This window comes from Leuresthes tenuis, unplaced genomic scaffold (assembly GCF_036924035.1).
Source record: "Leuresthes tenuis unplaced genomic scaffold, fLeuTen1.0.hap1 SCAF_4, whole genome shotgun sequence".
Taxonomy (NCBI): Eukaryota; Metazoa; Chordata; class Actinopteri; order Atheriniformes; family Atherinopsidae; genus Leuresthes; species Leuresthes tenuis.
The window spans coordinates 36,351,152-36,368,690 of NW_027325358.1; the positions used below are offsets into that span (position 1 = coordinate 36,351,152).

The 17,539-nt window shown below is 38.8% G+C and overlaps 1 protein-coding gene across 1 annotated transcript; it reads left to right on the forward strand.

Annotated features, from left to right (window-relative positions):
- The first annotated feature begins 7,703 nt into the window (after positions 1-7,703).
- Positions 7,704-14,414, forward strand: ddt (D-dopachrome tautomerase). Its single transcript, XM_072383636.1, has 3 exons — positions 7,704-7,936; positions 13,009-13,184; positions 14,123-14,414. Exons 1-3 carry the CDS (start codon positions 7,829-7,831, stop codon positions 14,193-14,195), a joined length of 357 nt encoding a protein of 118 aa, XP_072239737.1. The 5' UTR covers positions 7,704-7,828; the 3' UTR covers positions 14,196-14,414.
- The last annotated feature ends 3,125 nt before the right edge of the window (positions 14,415-17,539 follow it).

Sequence of the window (17,539 nt, forward strand, 5' to 3'; positions counted from 1 at the left end):
GGTCCTGTAATTCCACTGCTGACATTGCTAAAAATGACAGATTTTCCTTTTTGGATCTCTGAAAGCAGAATTTCAATCTCGGAGCCTGTGAAGTTGTTCTTTTTGTGCCTTGATGCCATTCTCATGACTCAACACTTCCTGGCATAGGAGAGAGGAAGCGTAGCCTTATATGGTATTATTTTGGGGGTGGAATATGCAAATCTACTATCCTCGTGCACTTGCACTTAAATATGCATGGGTGGCATTGATAATTTACGCAGGTCATTTACCCACTTTTTCCGAAGTTAAGAGCGTTTGTTGAATCTGTTGCACGTGTTGCACGAGACCATCCTACAAAAAAAGTGAGAGAAATTTAGAATAAAAATACAAAAATGTTCTTACATGAGGCCCAATGTTTTTGTATTTCATCTTAAGCTGCTGCCAAGTGCGCTTCTCCATTGCAGGATTGCACCTAAATGAAATAAATGAACAGGCTACCATTCAAGCAATTTTTTCCTGTAATATTATTGTGATTGCAAAGGTTTTGCAATCACAGGCAATCACAGGCCTGTGATTGCAAAGGTATTTAAACTTACACACTGACCCGAGCAGCAATGTTCTCCTAGGCCGTCTCCCTCTTTTGCAGCTGCAGCAGTGTTGCACTTCTTTCTAAAAACTTGTTGAAACTCGCTTTATGAATGCATTAAGATTTCCAATTCGAGGTTGGTGAAAGACGTAGCCCTCTTCTTCCCCGTTGCCATGGTGAATCGTCGAACCAGGGCTCCATTGATGCTGGCTTTTTATAGTTGTGGCGCACACGCTTAACTCAAGGTGAAACTTCTCAGAGTTGAGTAAACTAACTCAAATCAGCGTTTGTGGAACCGGATACTCAGAGTTTTCCATCTCAGACTAGATCAACTCAGAGTTTAGGATTAGATTCAGAGTTTGATGAACCTGCTTTGTGAAACGGACCCCAGAAGTCGAGTATTCAAGTGATCGGCCCCAGTAGGCTTCCTAGAATTAATACTATACAGAGCACTGAGAACTTCAGATGTAGTAAGGGGCCTAAAAGATAAACTATGGGGACAAGTATTTGCAAGAGTAGTATATTTACTGATTGGACTGGTGGTATGAAAGATATCACCTGCAGCAGTGAAATGTGTAGTGTTTGCATGCAATAACAAGGCCAGGGTGTAGAGCTGAAATGCTGATGACTTCACAGACTAGTAGTACAACAGTTTAACAGATGAATGTAGTTCTACACAGTAGGAGCCATTTTCTAAACTCTTCTCTGTTCTTCTTTCCCGCGTTCAACCGTATGTGTTTACACACTGCCACCTAGTGTCATGAAGCAGCAACAATACAATCAGGGAACGCAACAAAATGTCTGTTAAAAAGATCACATTGATAATTTTTATAAGAAATGGAGATGGAGCCCTGAGAAATCTGAGTGGGTCAAGATGAGGTCGGCCTTCTTGAGAGCGTTTTGATTGTTCGTTTTGATGGGTTACCAGAACAATCTGATTAGGATGTGACATGATAGTGAGATTTAGCATTACGTATAGATACAAGACATTTATTGTGAAGACAACGAATATTTCCAATCAGTAGTTGAACCTGAGATGCGAGCCTTGTTCCAAGCAGTGTCCCTAGCATGCAATAATTCAGCAATTTCTTGTGAGAACCAATGGTTGTATCTGTTCTCAATTTCTTAAATTAAGAATTCTCAATTTCTTAAATTGAGAATAAAGCCAGTCACCTGATTAAATTAGGGGCATGTCTATTCGCTACTGAATCAAAAGCTAAATAAAATAATTTAAAGCTAGGGTAGGATTAGAAATGTCAGTTATGGAAGATGTAGAAGAAATATCAGTTTAAAAATCCTGGTCCACAAACTTTTTAAAATCGACCCCAGGCCGCTCTTGTAACAGAATATGCCACCATTTCAGATTTTAAACTAACAAACAAAACCCAAACATATATAGGTAAAGACATGCCTGTCACGATTTACATTCTGTTTCATGTCTTGTCTCGTCATTTCCTGTTTTATTTTGAAATCACTAACTTTCCCCTCTCGTTTCAGGTATCTTGGCCTTCCTCCCGTGTCAGGCGTCTGATTGTCTTCCCTGATTTCCTGATTCCCAAGTGTTTTCACCTGTTCCCCTTGGTCCCTCATGTGTTCAAATAGTCTGTGTTTCCCTTGTCTTGTGCCAATATGTTGTCTCCGTCGTTGAGCTTCATTACCAGCCTTGTCTTGATCCATAGTTTTCACAGTCACCACAGCCATAGTTTCCACGAGCCTGGAGTGAAGCAATCCTCCTGCAAAGCTATATTGTTTTGTAATTTATTCTCTATTCAAAGCCATAGTTTATTTATTCGTCATGGTAAGTTTCATAGCTTTATTTTGTTCCTCCTTTTTAGGAGAGTTATTGATTTGTAATTTTCATAGTTCCTCCCCTAGCAGAGCGGTTTTGGGTTTTCTTTATTGAAAGATTTTGTGCTGCCGTTAAAGGTGAGTTTTAAGTTTACGGTTAAAGTTTTATAGTGCCTCTGTTTTGTAAGAGTGCGTCCTTTGTTAAATCTGCCTAATTAGGAGAGTGTGTCTTTGTTTTGTTAAATTTAAAGAGCCCTTTGTTTTCTTCCCAGAATGGAGCAGTTTATGTTTTAGAACTTTCATAGCTGCACTTGTCCTCACCCATAGTTATTGAGGAGAGTGCTTAGGACTTTCACAGCCTGTTCCTTTGCTCTGTGAGGAGATCCTCACCCTGCCTTGCCTTGCTGTGCTCTGTTTATTTAATAAACACACTTTGCTTTTGAAAAGACCCTGCATTTGTGTCCTGAGTCCTGAGGTCCCTGACAATGCCAGGCTGACAACAGGATTATGTAAACAACTGTGCAGCTCCCTTAGGTATTTATGTATCGCGTATCTGTGTGGCCAGTAAGGAGAGTTGCTGAATTTGTCGAATATTAATTGAAAGACATATTTTGCAAGTTTGCTAATCTGTTGTCTGCTTCCATGGCCTTAATGACTATTGATTACAATCTAATGAAAACGAAGTTCTCACATCTAACTTTACATGTGTGCTCATAATAACAGATTGGAAAATGAAAGAGAAGCTCATAGAAACTTCCCTTCATTTTATGCTCCTTAGTTTCTCATCTATGATTGTATTTTCTCCCTGCCTATATTCTTCAACTGGAATAATTGACTTCTTACTTTCAAAAGCAAATTTTTATAAATAATATGAGATACTAGTAATCCAACTTCTCAATATTACTGCATTGTTGAACTATTTTGAATTCAATTGAACTTTTGGATCCTGTCACTCCAAAAGTAATCTATACTAATTTTGTTATTTTAACACTTTGAAAAACGTCTGAAAAGCCAGTCAGTTTACTATTGGTAGATCCCAGAATTATCTGGGTACTGTTCTATTTATCTCAACAATAAGAAGCTATTACCATAAATATAGTCATTATTTCAGTGAAAAGTCACCTATAATCCTACTGTATTGCTCTTGTACATCCTGGAGAGATTTAGTTTGATACCTTCTTGATAAAGTTGGTTGACTTTTATCTTTTATGGAAAAATGTGCTGTTTCGTGTCCATACTAAAAACAGAAAAAAAAATCAAATTTCAGTCATTCTAAAATTTTATTTATCCTCCTGGGAACCAAAGAAAAAGTGTCTTCCATTTCTTTTTTTATGTGACTTATCTATTAAAGCCTAAATCTTACAATTTAATTTTTTTCAAATGTTTTTTTTTATTCTAATTTTATAGCATGTTCAGTGTAGTGAACAACAGGACTAAAAGAAAGTCTAAAAATACATATGAATTTAGAAAGCAAAAAATTAGCATCTTCTGGATTTAGAATGACATTAAACCAAGAATACATTAAATTTGCAAAAAAAAACTTGTTTTTTCTGTTGCTTGCAACAACAAAAACCTATGGATTTAGTTGAACTGTGAACTATAAGACTGATATATAACATAAGCAGTTCTCCATTTGTTCCGCCACTGGATATTTCAGTGGTGATAATCGTGGAAGCATGTTTTCTTGTTGGTGATGCATCTTGCATTTGGTACACCTCATTTATGTTTTGCCACTGTAGCCCTTATTCCTGCATCTTTCTTAATGCTTGATATCCATCATCTATGGCATGTGCCTGGCTCCTAGACTGTGCAAAGATGGCTCTGGTTGTGGGATCCTTGTTTTGGTTGGTGGCTGATACTCTTCTTCACTGTCTGCACTGCTGTCATCAAATGAAGGACTATCCAACAGTGCTGTGATGGCAACGTCAAAGAAATGAGTGATCATACGTGATGTCCGTTTCTTGGTCCTGGTTGACACGTGGTAAAAGCTCAGCATTCGGTCAGAGGTCTACTTCACCCATGTTGTCACTGTATTCTCTGACTGCTGCTGGTTGTCTCACCTGGACATGATCTTTTTTTATGTTGGACCATCTACTACAAATGTCTTCTGGATCGTTCCCATAAACGGTGGAAGCCATCACCACTGGTTTATTGTCAAACCATAAACCATAAACCTGAAGTTTATTTAAAAGGTGACCTGAATTTAATCACCTATCTAATAAATATGCATACAATATAATGTGACAAACAGCTAAGTTAACAGTTCTAATATGGTTGCTTAATTTAGAGGTACATTAAAGTGGAAAAGGAAAAAAAACAAGCAAAAACAAACTGAAGATTCATTCAATTCAATTCAGTTTTATTTATATAGCGCCAAATTACAACAATGGTCATCTCAAGGCACTTAAATAATATAGTCCAATTCAAGCCAATTGGAATTCAATTAATTGTAACGATAATCCAATGAAATTAAATTAATTAATAAAAAAATAATATCCTAGCTAAGGAAACCAACAGATTGCACTGAAACTTGTCTTCAGTCCAGTCTCCCGTCCTGAGCGTGCCTGTTATTGAGACTCTTCTAAATTAGAGGAACCCCACTGTCTCTCCAGCTTTTCCTCTTTCCATAAAATGTGGTTGATGGTATGGAATTGATTGTGAAAAAAAGTGGGTTCCCAGCATGTAAACCAGAGCCTTCTAAAAAGGATTACTCTGATGTGGGTGGCAACACCCATTCCGACATCCCACCATTCCGACATCCCGCTATTTCGACATTCAAACTTCCCACCATTCCGACATCCCGCTATTCCGACATCCCACCATTCCGACATCCCACCATTCCGACATCCCGCTATTCCGACATCGCACCATTCCGACATCCCGCAATTTCGACATTCAAACTTCCCACCATTCCGACATCCCGCTATTCCGACATCCCGCTATTTCGACATTCAAACTTCCCACCATTCCGACATCCCGCTATTTCGACATTCAAACTTCCCACCATTCCGACAAGGCTTTCCGTATAGGGAAATGTGCGTTACTCAACAGGCGAGTCCCTTCTTTCTGTTCATGCAATTTAAATGTTTAACACATGTTTACAGATAAGCGTTATTAAAAACACAAAGTCTCGGCAACTGGAGGAGGAGAAGCAGTCCGCGGTGGTTTTTAATCACACACTCCAATGCCACTTGTTTCAACTTCCGAAAATTTAATCCAGGAAAAAAAGGCTTACAAACATGGACAAAAACGGCTCCATAACACGCACAAGAATCCAAAAGAAACGAAAGTTAACTAAAAGAAAGCAAATAAACAGCATGAAGTGGTCAAAATTGGTTTTACGCATGCCTATGTGTGTCTGGCACATGCGTCTTCGGGCTCTCCCATGAATGTGGATAAAAGCTATATGTTCAGCTGTAATACCATGTAAAAACAATCTCTACATGACATTTACTCACAGGTGTGACCTGTTAGGACCTTAAGATATCAACAGGCTGTATAAAGCCTTGCGCAACAGCTGTGTGTTTGTGCCAAATGCGCAAAGCCCATCCGCGCTTCCCATAAGTATTCATAAATCACGTGAATAACATGAACAAACGTTTTTACAGCATTTTGTTGTGTTTTATACGTTCTATGCTGTCATTTCTCTCCTCTCCTATTGGCAAGGCAAGGCAGAGTGCTCGCAACTGTATCCTGTGTAGTAGCCGTGATATCTGTAATTGCAATTATTACTTTTGCATATGATGACAGCGGGCAAAAGACGCATGGGCTCTGTGGAGAGCTCCGCTCCAGCTGGCTGCTGTGACAGCTCACTGACACTGTATTTCTGCTTAATCAGTTTCAGTCTCGCCAGAGTTACATTAATATCTGTATTTTTATATTTGACATTTCAGGGGATTTTGATAATAGATTATTAAAGTTTGTTTGCGAGGCTGATATGCCGGCGCGCGTATTTGCGCCGACATATCATTAGTGCAAAATGTTTTGGGTAAAACATAGGCTATTAAAAGGAACTGTCGGAATGGCGGTATGTTAAAAAAAAATATATATATACCGCCATTCCGACCATAGGAGGGAAAAAGTGTCGGAATGGCGGGACGTTTGATAAAAAATTAAGTGTCGCCATTCCGACAATTGGAGACCAATGTCGGAATGGCGAGATGTCGGAATGTCAGCATGTAACCCTCTGATGTAAACCTACCATGTGCAGTAACATGCGGTGAGGGGTTACATTGAATTCAACAGATTATATTATTCAGTGAATAAGATGACAGGCTAGCAAGACATTGTCTCACCCAGTGCCTCTTCACTGTAAGATCGCTAAGTACTAGTGTTACCAGGTGGGAAATGTAGTTTTATCGTACCACAAACATAAAATTATCGTATTTTGAGGGAAATTATCGTACACTCGTCGTAACCAAAATAACATGTCTATTGATGCGCTATAGTCACTCTAGTGTTGAATAGCGTCTAACAGGCACGGAATGGATTCATCAGCAGCCCCACAGTTGCGTTAGGCTAAATGTCCCCGTAAACAATGACGAGTGGGAACTAATGAGCCAAATCATGAGGCCTGGAGGCCACCTGTTAGGAACTTCTGAGGCAAACGCACGCACGTCTCTCGTAGCTCACATAGAAAAGCATGATTGGCTTGAAACTTGTCACATGGAAATGGAAAAGCCTCCAGGGTTCACAAAAAATCCGACAGACAGTTGCGACAGGCTGATTACAACCACACATTCACAGACTGGTCAAATTATCCTATATTTGTCCTTTTTTTGGGATCATTGATCGTACATCGTACACAGGGCAAAATTATCGTACAAATATGATACTTATCGTACACCTGGCAACACTGCTGAGCACTTCCTCATATTTGAACGAAATGTGAAAATTCAGCGATTTTTAATTAAAAAAAAATCTAAATTGTTTAAGTTAAGTGGAAAATCAGTTTATAGTTAAAACCATTTGATAAATATAATAATTTAATTTATTTGTTTACTTTATATTTTTTCCATGATGACGGGTGAGGCCCTGCCTCCTCTGCCTCTCCTGACCGCACGTCACTGTATATGACACATCATTGGAAAGCCCAGGATGTCCTCTAGAGTTCTTGATTGGGTAACTCAAAATAGTAAAAGACGATACAGATGAACAAAATGTCAACTATAAAGGACACAAATGAATGGGCCGAATCTCAGGGGGATATATATGATGTTTTTGTATGAGAAGGTCGCCCGGCTATTGCCACCATTACGTTATTACGTTACTATAACGTTATTGAAATTATGAATAAATAAAGATTTTGAAAAAAAAAAAAACCCCAACATGCTATGCTTGCGCATGCGCAGCTCCAAACGCACCTTTAGCCCAAAGTATTGTCGTGCAGTCGTAGCTGTGGATCTGTTGTCGACTTCCAAAACTAAGTAATACATAAAACTACAACAAGCTTCGGCTCACAGCACCAACACTGATATGCCTTTCATCGAACTGCAGACTAACTTACCGGCCAGCTCGTTCTCTGAGGACTTTTTAAAGAAGCTGTGCTCCTGCACCGCGGCTGCTCTGGATAAACCTAAAGAAGTGAGTTCCACGCATTGCTTAGTGTGCTCAGCGGAACAGATATGTTCTTATACATCAGCGTGTTCACGATTTGCATGAACAGGTTTATAATACAGCTCTAAAGCACCACATCAAATCTAACTCTTTTTTTAATCCACTCAAATACGCTTCTAGCAAACTCCCAAACGATGTTTGATTTTTTTTTATAGGAAGCCTTGCGACAGTGAACTGTCTCGTACTAAAAGATATACCAATATGTATTTGTATTGATAGAAGCAGCTGGGAGCTGCAGGGGAGGAAATGGCTGTCACTGGAATTTTTTGTGAACATTTACTTCGGCTTGGTATTTTAGTCTCATATTGGTAATATTGTATCACCTCAAACACTTTAGTTGCAAAAAATGGACACAGTAATCAGTGGGGAATTATAAATCCCAGAATAATTAATGTAGAAGCAACTCTTAAAACAAAGCAAGAGCCCTATCATTTGATTATAGTGTTCTGCAACTCAGATTGCAATTTAGTATTTAAATTACAAATTAAGAACAGACCTCGGTAAACAAAGGCTAAAGGAAAAGCCCAGTGACTTATCTTTACAACAACTTTTTAATCTCATTGTACTGTATATAGCGACAATAAAGTCATTCTATTCTACTATAGTCCTGCAAGATATCTGTTCTGTCACAGCAACAGCATAATGCAAAAGTAAAAAGAACACCACCTAATAGACCTTTAATTGAAATATGATGTATTTAATGTGAATACAACATATGAATCCACTGTAAAGAGAATTATCCCCAGAAATGGGACAGACGGAGCCTTCCTTTCTGTTTTACTTGGAAGATGAAGATTACCATGGTAGTATAGGAAAACTGTTTGACTGCAGTTTCTTATTTCTGGCTGGGTCCTCCCACATGTTTTTTGCAGTTATGTAGGCAAGACAATGACTACAATCACACCTTGGGTGTCCCTATATTTTTGCCCCATCAGCATACGGTAAAATTTTTAACTTCTGTAATGGAAACTAATAATTTACCCCTAACATTCATCTCTTTGGCTGAATCTTTATCGTTAAAATACAAGACATAAAACAAAGCAGTTCAGATTGTATTATTTCATGTATAATGCCCTCCATAATGCTTACAGTTTTCTTGGAATTACCCCATAGCTCCTAAATATTAATTTCTAAACGAACAATTCAGACATGATTAAACTTTGCATTTGAAATGATAATTTAAAGCCATATTCAATAATTTCAGTACCACAATGTAGGAATGACACTTTTTATGAATACCCATAATACCCAGGTGAATTGGCTTTTTAGGTGATTACTCAGGTGTTTCATTCAGTGGGGTTACATGAGTGCCATCAGATTGGATTAATGGCTAAATTACAATAAGATTTGAGTTATTCAGTTCATGTAGACACCTTAATCTGACAAAAAATTGGATCGGATCGGGTTACTCGCGATCGGATTAAGACCCCGAGATAACTCGATCCAAACGTGCTTGTACACGGCAGAAGCATGTGGTGGATCGGATCGAGCGTTCCGCGCATGCTTGAGATTTTTTTCCCAGGATCGTCACCCAGAAGTCGAAGGAGACGATATTACTGTTGTTGTCGCCACTGTCAGAAAGAAATAAACAACGCGATTGAGAATGCGCTGTTTTGCATCGCGTTTGTGCCATAACCAGCTCATCACAAATGTAGAGGGACATAGCTTAATCTTGCTCTTCGTTCGCCATCTTTCTCGAATACCTGAGTTTGTTGTTGTTGGTGGTGAAGACGTCAACAGGAAGTGGCTCTATTAGTGGTAGTTGAAATGGGGACAGCGCCACCTATCGTACGGGGGTATGACATGCTTTGTGCCAGTGATTCCATTCATTCACCACCATATATCCAATGATAATTACCCAACTATAGCCATTATCGAGTTAATCTCATCATGTAGACCCACTGATTGTTTCTTTCGTGCAGGGATAATGAAACAGATACCTAAGCTTGCTACAATTTGGACTCTGTAGTTGCCAACACAAGGAGGTAAGCTGTGCCAATGAAAGTGAAGAAGCTATTATGAGCCTGAAAAACAAGAATAAAACTATTATAGATAGTGGAAAATCATTAAGAAGAAATAATGCACTGGCAGTCTCTGTAATCAAAAAAAGGGACTGATAGACCAAGGAAGACCTCCACTGTTGATGACAGAAGAATCCTCATTATGTTAAAGAATAATCCTCAAACATCTGTCCAACAGATCAGAAACGGTCTTCAGGAGTCAAGTTTGACAAAATGTGTCTTTGTCAGAGATTACTTTCTGCAGAATACTTCATGAGCAGCTATACAGAGGCTACACTGCAAGAACCGCTAGGTATCCACAAAAAACAGGATGTTCAGATTAGTTTTTGAAAAAATACTTAAAGAAACCTTAAAATTCTGGAGAAAGGTGTCATGGACAGACAATGCCAACATTAAGCTGTATCAGAGTGATGGCAAAAAGAAAATGTGGAGACAAAAAGGAATTGCCCAAGATACCGGCACTTATCTCCATTGCTGATATAACTGCTAATGACAGTAGCGCAATTATTTCTGAGAATGTTTCTGTATAGAAACATTCTACCTGTTCAAGTTTCAGTAAATGCCTTCAAACTCATTGGACAGTGCTTTACCCTGGAACAAGATAATAGTCCCAAACATACTACTAAGGCAACACAAGAGTTTCTCAAAGATAAAAAAAAAGAAAGATTCTTGAATGGCCAAGCCAGTCACCTGATTTTAAATCCAATCGAGCATGCCTACTATATGCTGAAGAAAAAACTTAAAGGGACAAGGCCCAGGAATAAGCAGGAGTTGAAGGTGGCTGCAGGAGACAAAGCATCACCAGAGAGGATACTCCACACCTGGTGATATTTATCAATCGCTGACTTCAAGCAGTAAATCCGTGTGAGGGATATGCAACAAAGTACTAAACACGACAGCTTTAATGTACCAGACATTACTTTCTACATATTGGAACTAAAATGTATATAACAGCAGCTTGTATAGTTTACACCAGGAATCAGCTGATCGGCCTGAAGCCGACTGCTTTAGCAACAAGATCAAAGACGATCCTTGCAGAAATTTGACGCAAGGCACAGAGAGGATGCCGAGGAAATAAGAAGTTAAGGAGGAAGAGGGAGGCTTTGAGACTTCAAAGGTTTATTCAGAGAACTTTTAAGCCGTGTCTCCCCTTGATCATTACGGGGGAGCGTAAGGTCCCTCAGGAACAAGGTAGACAAACTGGCGGCACCAGAGTCAGAGGGAATATTGGGAGTGTAGTCTGATGTGCTTCACGGAGACAGGGCTTCCACAAGGTTTGAGCCGAGAGAGACTGCATCAGGAGCGGTAAGCGGAAAGGTGGGGGGCTTGCCATTCTTGTGAATTATCGGTGGTGCAATTCAGCACACATTACTGTGAAGGAACGCATCTGCTGCTCAGATATTGAACTGTGTGCTGTGGGACTTCGCCCTTACTATCTGCCATGGGAGTTTTCTCATGTTATCGTGTTGGCCGTTTACGCTCCCCCCGTGGCAAACCCGATCACTGCATGTGACGTCATCCTCACTGTAATAGCCCGGTTACAGACTCCGCACCCGAGCGTTCATTGTCATCTGAGGTGACTTCAACCATGTTAACATGAACAATACACTTCCTACTTTCATCCAGTTTGTGAGCTGTCCCACCTGAGAACAATATACCTGCTGCATGCTAACATTAAGGACAGCTCTTTTCCCCTCCCCCCTCTGGGCGGGTCAGATCACAACATGATTCACCTCTCCCTCTGCTTTGAGTCTCTTGTGAAGAGTCGGCCGGCTGAGTTGACACTGCAGGCCTGCTTCAAGGTGAGAGACTGGCAGGCACTCTGTGAACCCTGTAGTGACGACATCGATGGGCTTACTGAGTGCAACACAGGATATATGAACTTCTGCGTGGACACCATTGTTCCAGCAAGGACTGTCAGCTGTTACCACAAGAAGCCATAAGAAACAAAGGACATCAAAGCCATCTTGAATTGGAAAAAAAGACGGTTTTTAGAGCTGGCAAAAAAGAGGAGGTGAGAGAAATCCAAAGGAGACTCCGAGGGAAGATCAGGGATGCCAAGGAAGAGCACAGCAAGAAGTTGGAATGGAAACTCCAACAAAACAACATCAGAGAGGTGTGGAGTCGCTTGAGAACCACCACAGGTTGCAAGCTAAAAAGCCAAGGCAGTGTTGAGTGCAATGTGGAATGGGCGAATGAGTTGAATGTTTTTTTTTAACAGATTTGAAGGATTGATCCTGGCTCACCCCCATTTTTGTTTTAAAAATCTTATTCTATTTTTTATCTATTCAACTCTCTGGAAAAAAAGAAAAAATCCTTTTTCTTTCACTTTGTCTCACCCCTATGTTCAGTTGGGAGTCTGTTTTGTAGTGTCAAGAATTGTCCCTCGGGCATCAATAAAGTAATTTTGATTCTGATTGTGTGAGTTTGGTTGTGTGCAGTACTTATGAGTAGTTTGTGTCTTACTTACTGATTTTGGAGAATCAGATAGTTTTCTAATTGTACAATTTCACAGCTGAGCAAATACTATATTGTAGATTTTTTCACTGCATTACTTCTTCAGAAGGCAGTTGCTTTCTTTGTCAGTACTCTTTCTCTGTTGTTGACCCCATGGAGCATTAGCAGATCACGTTCTTTTCAAACTTCAGGTTGCAACACTGCAGTATGGGCAGGGTGTGATATTAATCTGTGTATCTGTAATGCAAAGTGAATGTATGCATTCACTGAAACTGTTGTGAAATTTCTGAGGTTTGAGTTGTTCTATAATGAAACCCTTCTTCTGGTAGCCCTATGCAAAGTAGCTTTTAACTTATCTTTAACCAGCTCACCTGTCAAAAACCATCTGACAGTCTGCTGGTAAGACACTGACTAATCTTAAATACTAAGCATAACCCACCCTAAAAAAATTAAAAAAAAATAGAAGAAAGAAAAAGTCACTTTGCTCAATTTTGCCTCTCTCTTGATATACACCGTGTTCAAGCCTATTCAGTGATTTTAATTAAAGTGTTTGTCTTTCAGAGGATGAATGTGGTGGTGAAACCCGGCCTTCCGATGTTGATAGCTGATTCTTGCTCTCCTTGTGTTATGCTGTCAGTGTCAGCTATCTCTGTAACTGACACTGCTGACAAGAACAAAGAGCACAGTGCCAAGATCTTTGAGTTTCTGACAAGGGAACTTTGTCTTACTGAAGACAGGTGGGTTCAGTAATCAGAAATATTGGTTTCTGTGTTAGAGCTATTTTTAACTATTACTTTTCTCTCAGTTTATTTTTCTGATTTTCCTTATTCCCTGCTATGAACAAATTCAGCTTGTTTTAAAATCGATGAATGGCATTTCTACTGCTATCTATTATTCTCCTCAAAGGATTCTTTTAACTTATGTTCTCCGGCCCCAGCTCAATTGAGTTACTTGCCCAAGCCCCAGGGAATGGGGTCTGACAGCCCACCGGCCAATTACATGGGAGTAATTTTTGCTAATTTATTTTTATACTTTCAAGGGGATACAGCTATGACTTGATTTTATTTTTATTTTTTTCTATGTTAAGTTCCAGCTTAATTCATGAGAGAGATTACTGTGGCGTTCAGAAACGCATGACTGTGAACTGTATACCAGGAATAATTTCATTCTTTGACATTTAAAGTTAATGCTTCAGGGCTATATGGCTAACAGCTAATGTTGTTTAGCATGAAAGTAGATCAAACTGAATGTTTAAAGGAGATAGCTGAGCTGAGACAAAGGTTAGGTTATTTGTCAGAGGGTGGAACTTGGGTCATTAAGTGGTTTGCATCTGATCTTAGCGGTTATTGGATTCATAAAACTTACAGGATATTCTGACCTTCCCATTTTTTTCTTTTTTTAGCACTGGTCAATTACTTGTACTCTTATTTGTAGATACAAAATATATTTGACATAATTCAGAAATAATGAAATACTGACATGAATTGTACACAGACATATTATTTTAGAATAAATCAATATTGATCACAACTCTTTGGAACATTGCACTCTGCTTTAAAAAAAAATCTTACAATTCTGCTGCCATAATGCTGGACAGGACAGGGGGGGGGGATTTTATACTGTGTGCTGTTCTTATTCAACTGACTTCATTGACTGAAAACTTTGTTATTTGCAGGATTGTAATTCAGTTCCATGCGCTGCAGCCTCATCAAGTTGGGAAGAAAGGAACAGTCATGTCTTTTTTGTGAAGAGCACATCATTTGGCTACTTTATTCCTAAAAGAAGACATATTGGATCAGTATTAATTGCACACTAAAATTTTTTTAATTAATCTTTCCAAATCTTTCCAAAAATTTCCAATTCTTCAACATGAATAACCAGTTATATATCTTTTTCCTCTTCGATAAATTCCTTTTGATGAAGACCATAACATAATTCTAATTTGTTTGTAAAATATAACTGTTATCGGAACACTGACTTGAGAAATAAAGATAAATTGTGTAAATATGTTTGCCTTGCTTTACTCTTGATATTGTAGTGCACACGTTATATGCTGATATGAGTTATTTTGGTGAAAAACTTATATACCTCATGTAATGTACTGTTCACTCGTGGACAATATGTCACATTCTATATATTTATTGTATGGTATAAATTTTAGAATTCGCCACAGTAATTGGCTGCACATTGAGGCAACAATCATATTGTATTTATTTTTGTGTCTTGAGCTTTTCTGCTGATTTATTGTTTCCAAGCTGGTATGGAAACTGTTTGCCTTAAGAATTTTCTTTTCCTAGTACTTGGGACACTTTTTAACATCTTAGAATGAGTAGCCGTGCCAGTGGAAGAGCTCTTTACAAGTAAAAATGCTGTGGATGTAGATCAGGTGCATAACAGAGAGATTAATGAAAGAAGTTTAAACCATTTCTTCCCTTGATCATACCGGAACTTTTTTGTTGTTGTTGGGTTTAGCCCATAGAAAAAAATCCACAAATGTGTTTCATAATCAATAAATATTTAACTTTAAAGTAATGCATATTGTATGCACAAAAATGTGAACAGGTATATGTTGATCTGTAAGCATTTTTTCATTTGTAGATCCACTTTATGTGTGAATAAGATTCTGCACATTCTGTCACTGGATTAGTTTACATACACAACTTCCTTCCTGTTTGTGGATTTTTGTCAAGTGGACACTACAGTGCCAGTGCCCAAGCATCTCCATCTTCAGATCTGTATTTTCTGATTTGCACATATGCAAAATGTTGACTATAAGGATTTTTATCTAACATAAAATGATAAAGGGTACTACTATTGTAAATACTTTCAAAACTGATTTTCTTTTTTTATTTCATTGGTACATAAGAAACTGGTTTCACATATTTGAACCAATTCATTGGTTTAAGAGGCATGTGGTCTTTGTGGTTTCCATCCTGTGTTGTGTAATTTCATTCAACAGGACCTTTACTTACTCGTTACAACATCAGGTAGCAATATTCCCTCTTATGAGCTGATAGAATTACAGTTTGACCTCAAAGAGCTACGTAGAAGCTAAATTAGTGCAAGAGGAGACCAAAAGAAGATCTGGGGTCCGTTTCACAAAGCAGGTTCATCAAACTCTGAGTCTAATCCTGAACTCTGAGTTGATCTACTCTGAGATGGAAAACTGAGTTTCTGGTTCCAGAAACGCTGATTTGAGTTAGTTTAGTCAACTGCGTACTTTCACCTGGAGTTAAGCACATGCCCACAACTATAAAAAAGGAGGGCTACGTTTTTCACCAACCTCGAATTGGAAATCGTAATGCACTCATACGGCGAGTTTTAACAAGTTTTTAGAAAGAAGTGCAACACTGCTGCAGCTGCAAAAGAGAGAGAGAGACGGTGTGGGAGAACATTGCTGCTCGGGTCAGTGCCTAAGTTTAAATGTAGTCCTTTGCAATCACAATAATATTACGGGAAAACTGCTTGAATGGCAGCCTATTCATTTATTTCATTAGGTGCAATCCCACAGGGGAGAAGCGCACTGGGCAGCAACATGATGCTGTTTTCACTCACATAAATGTCTTCATCGATATCATGTTCTGTTAAATAATTAAGCCTATTTAACTAACACAAACTTCTACTCAGCCAACAGAAAGAAGGCAGATGCTCGTAAAACATGTGGTGGCCCATTACCGCCACCTCTAATGGAGGCAGAGGAGCTGGCCCTAAAGCAGAATACTGGAAAGCCAGTGGCTGAAGGAATCCCTGGAGGGAGCTAAACCCCAAAGACAAAAGTGCCTTTATAAAATGTAATAGGCCTATAGATATCTTTTTTTAAGCCTATTCATACAAATATTAATTTGTCTTTTAGGTCTTTTTTTTTTGTCCCAACATATTCTGATGGTGCTGCTCAAAAAGATAATTGTCCTACTGTGCCTGATGGACTTCTAGAAAGCAGCAGCTGATTTGACCAATGACAACCCTGCATCGGTAAATAAGCAGGGTGGTGACAAATGAGAAGGTGAAAGCTCATTCTACTGAGGTTGTCATTTATACATCTATCTCACTTACACTGAGATAGGTAGGTTATCTATTGTCTCCAATGTGTGTTAACATTGGAAAGGTTAACTGTAGAATGATCGAGGGTCGACTTGATCCATTTATATTTACTTTTAATGACAACTCAAAACATCAACACATACCGGCATAAGAAAACATCCCGTAACCCCCGGCAACAACACATTCACTTCCACTCCAACATTCTGCCTTACAGAGTAACTGTTATTGTGGCAACATTAGTTCTACTATTTAAATATGTATGACATTAACGACTAGCATCTCTATGCTGGTGACCCAGTGGATTAGACACTGCCTTGGCTGGGCATTAACTTGTAGGTGTTGGGCATTTGTATGTAGAGGTTGGTAACAAACAATTCAGTTCAGTTTTATATAGCACCAAATCACAACAATGTCATCTCAAGGAACTTCAAAGATGCAGTCCAATTGAAGTAAATTATTATCCAATTCATTCTAATACAATCAGAATCCAAACAAATTAATTAAATTCCTAATTAGTCCATTTAATACAGAGCCAGTAAAAAAATTGCCTAGCTAAGAAAACCAACAGATTGCACCAAAATTTCTCTTTGATCCAATCCCCCATCATGAGCAAGCACAAGGAGACTGTGAAAAAAACCCAACTTTTAACAGGAAAAAATCTCTGGCTGAACCAGACTCAGGAAGGGTGGCCATCTGCCTCAACCGGCTGGAGGTTGAGAGGACAGGAACAACAAGCACCATAATACCAGACCAGGGATACCTACTGAGGAAGAGAATCACAAGTTAATGAAAACAATTTTAATATGTGTACATGAAGATGAGAGAGAGCAAACTGAGGAGAGATGAATCATGTGGTTTAAAGTGAGTTAGATTATTAAAATATTACAAAAAACACAGCAAGAAAATGTGCTATGGGAGTCAGATATGATATATCACTGATGGCTTTCTTAAAGAGGGAAACTTTACAGGCAGCTGCATTGAATTCATCACAAGTCATAACAATATCAAGTCAAGGTTTATTTTTATGGCACATGGCACACAAAAGCCACAG

Coding starts and splice junctions, on each gene's coding strand:
- ddt (XM_072383636.1), top strand. CDS start 7,829: ATGCCTTTCATCGAACTGCAGACTAACTTACCGGCCAGCTCGTTCTCT. Junction 7,937..13,008: donor CTCTGGATAAACCTAAAGAA/GTGAGTTCCACG, acceptor TTTGTCTTTCAG/AGGATGAATGTGGTGGTGAA. Junction 13,185..14,122: donor CTTTGTCTTACTGAAGACAG/GTGGGTTCAGTA, acceptor TGTTATTTGCAG/GATTGTAATTCAGTTCCATG.